General features: G+C 61.9%; 1 protein-coding gene across 1 annotated transcript; it reads right to left on the bottom strand.

Moving 5' to 3' along the window:
• Positions 1-715: 715 nt before the first annotated feature.
• LOC107301977 (adenosine receptor A2b-like) lies at positions 716-1039 on the bottom strand. The gene has a single exon (XM_015831120.1). It carries the CDS (start codon positions 1037-1039, stop codon positions 716-718), a length of 324 nt encoding a protein of 107 aa, XP_015686606.1.
• Positions 1040-1268: the final 229 nt, after the last annotated feature.

The raw sequence follows: 1268 nt of genomic DNA, 5'->3' as shown, positions 1-1268 counted from the left end.
TCTCTCTCTCTCTCTCTCTCTCTCTCTCTCTCTCTCTCTCTCTCTCTCTCTCTCTCTCTCTCTCTCTCTCTCTCTCTCTCTCTCTCTCTCTCTCTCTCTCTCTCTCTCTCTCTCTCTCTCTCTCTCTCTCTCTCTCTCTCTCTTTGACTCTCTCTGCCTCTCTCTCTTTCTCCCTCCCTCCCTCTCTCTCCCTCTCTCTCTGCCCCTCTTTGTTTGACTCTCTCCCTTTCTCTCTACCCCTCTCTCTCCCTCCCTTTCTCTCTGTTTGACTCTCTCCCTCTCTCTTTCTCTCTCTCTCTCTCTTTCTCTCTCTCTCTCTGCCCCTCTGCCTCCCTCTCTTTCTGTTTGCCTCTCTCTCTCTGCCTCTCTCTTTCTCTCTCTCTTTCTCTCTGCCCCTCTCTCCCTCCCTTTCTCTCTGACTCTCTCCCTCTTTCTTTCTCTCTCTCTCTCTGCCCCTCTGCTCCTCTCTCTCTCCCTCCCTCTCTCTGTTTGACTCTCTCTCTCTCTCTCTCTCTCTGCCTCTCTCTCTTTCTCTCTGACTCTCTCTCTCTCTGGGGAGCATCAGCGCCCCTCCTCTGCTAAACGAACAGGGCTGAAAGGGACCCGAGAGGTCTTCTAGTCCAACCCCCCGCCCTTTGCTCGAGCGCCCTCCTCAAAGCAAGCCCGGCCAAGATTGCGCGGCTCGAGCCAGCGAGCCCGGCCACACACGCCGCCCTTACCTAAGCGGGATCTTGATGGCCAGGTAGCGGTCCACAGCCACGGCCAGCAGGCTGAAGATGGAGCCCTGGGTGAGCACCAGCACGAAGCAGGCCAGGAAGAGGCAGCCGTGGAAGTCGGTGGTCAAGCCCACGCTGATGGTCACGGCGAAGGGGATGGCCAGCAGCCCCACGGCCACGTCGGCCACGGCCAGCGAGACCAGGAAATAGTTGGTGGCCGTCTTCAGACGGCTGTTCAACGCCACCGCCCAGCAGACCAGCACGTTGCCCGCGATGGCCAGCCCGGCCATCAGCAGCTCCACCGCGATGTACAGGCGGATCATGGCGCGGGCCGGGACGGGCACCCAGCCGGGACCGCCTGCCGCCCGCCGGAGGACGGTCCCCGACCTGGGCTCAGCGCTGGCGAGGCGCGCATCCCCGCCAGGGGCACCCAGAGGCCATGTAGCCGCACCCGCCGTCGGGGCGCGCGGCCCCTTCCCGGGGCTGGTCCGGACGCCACCCGCGATCCAGAAGGAAGGGGGGCTCCACCGGTTAAGGCCAGGCTGGCACAAT

Source organism: Protobothrops mucrosquamatus, unplaced genomic scaffold (genome assembly GCF_001527695.2).
Source record: "Protobothrops mucrosquamatus isolate PMUCROS unplaced genomic scaffold, P.Mucros_1.0 scaffold21470, whole genome shotgun sequence".
NCBI classification, from domain to species: domain Eukaryota; kingdom Metazoa; phylum Chordata; class Lepidosauria; order Squamata; family Viperidae; genus Protobothrops; species Protobothrops mucrosquamatus.
Note: the sequence above shows the minus strand (reverse complement) of the source record. Positions and strands in the feature narration are given on the sequence as shown.

What these genes read in the sequence shown, in the direction of transcription:
- LOC107301977 (XM_015831120.1), bottom strand. Translation starts at nt 1,039, where the DNA reads ATGATCCGCCTGTACATCGCGGTGGAGCTGCTGATGGCCGGGCTGGCC.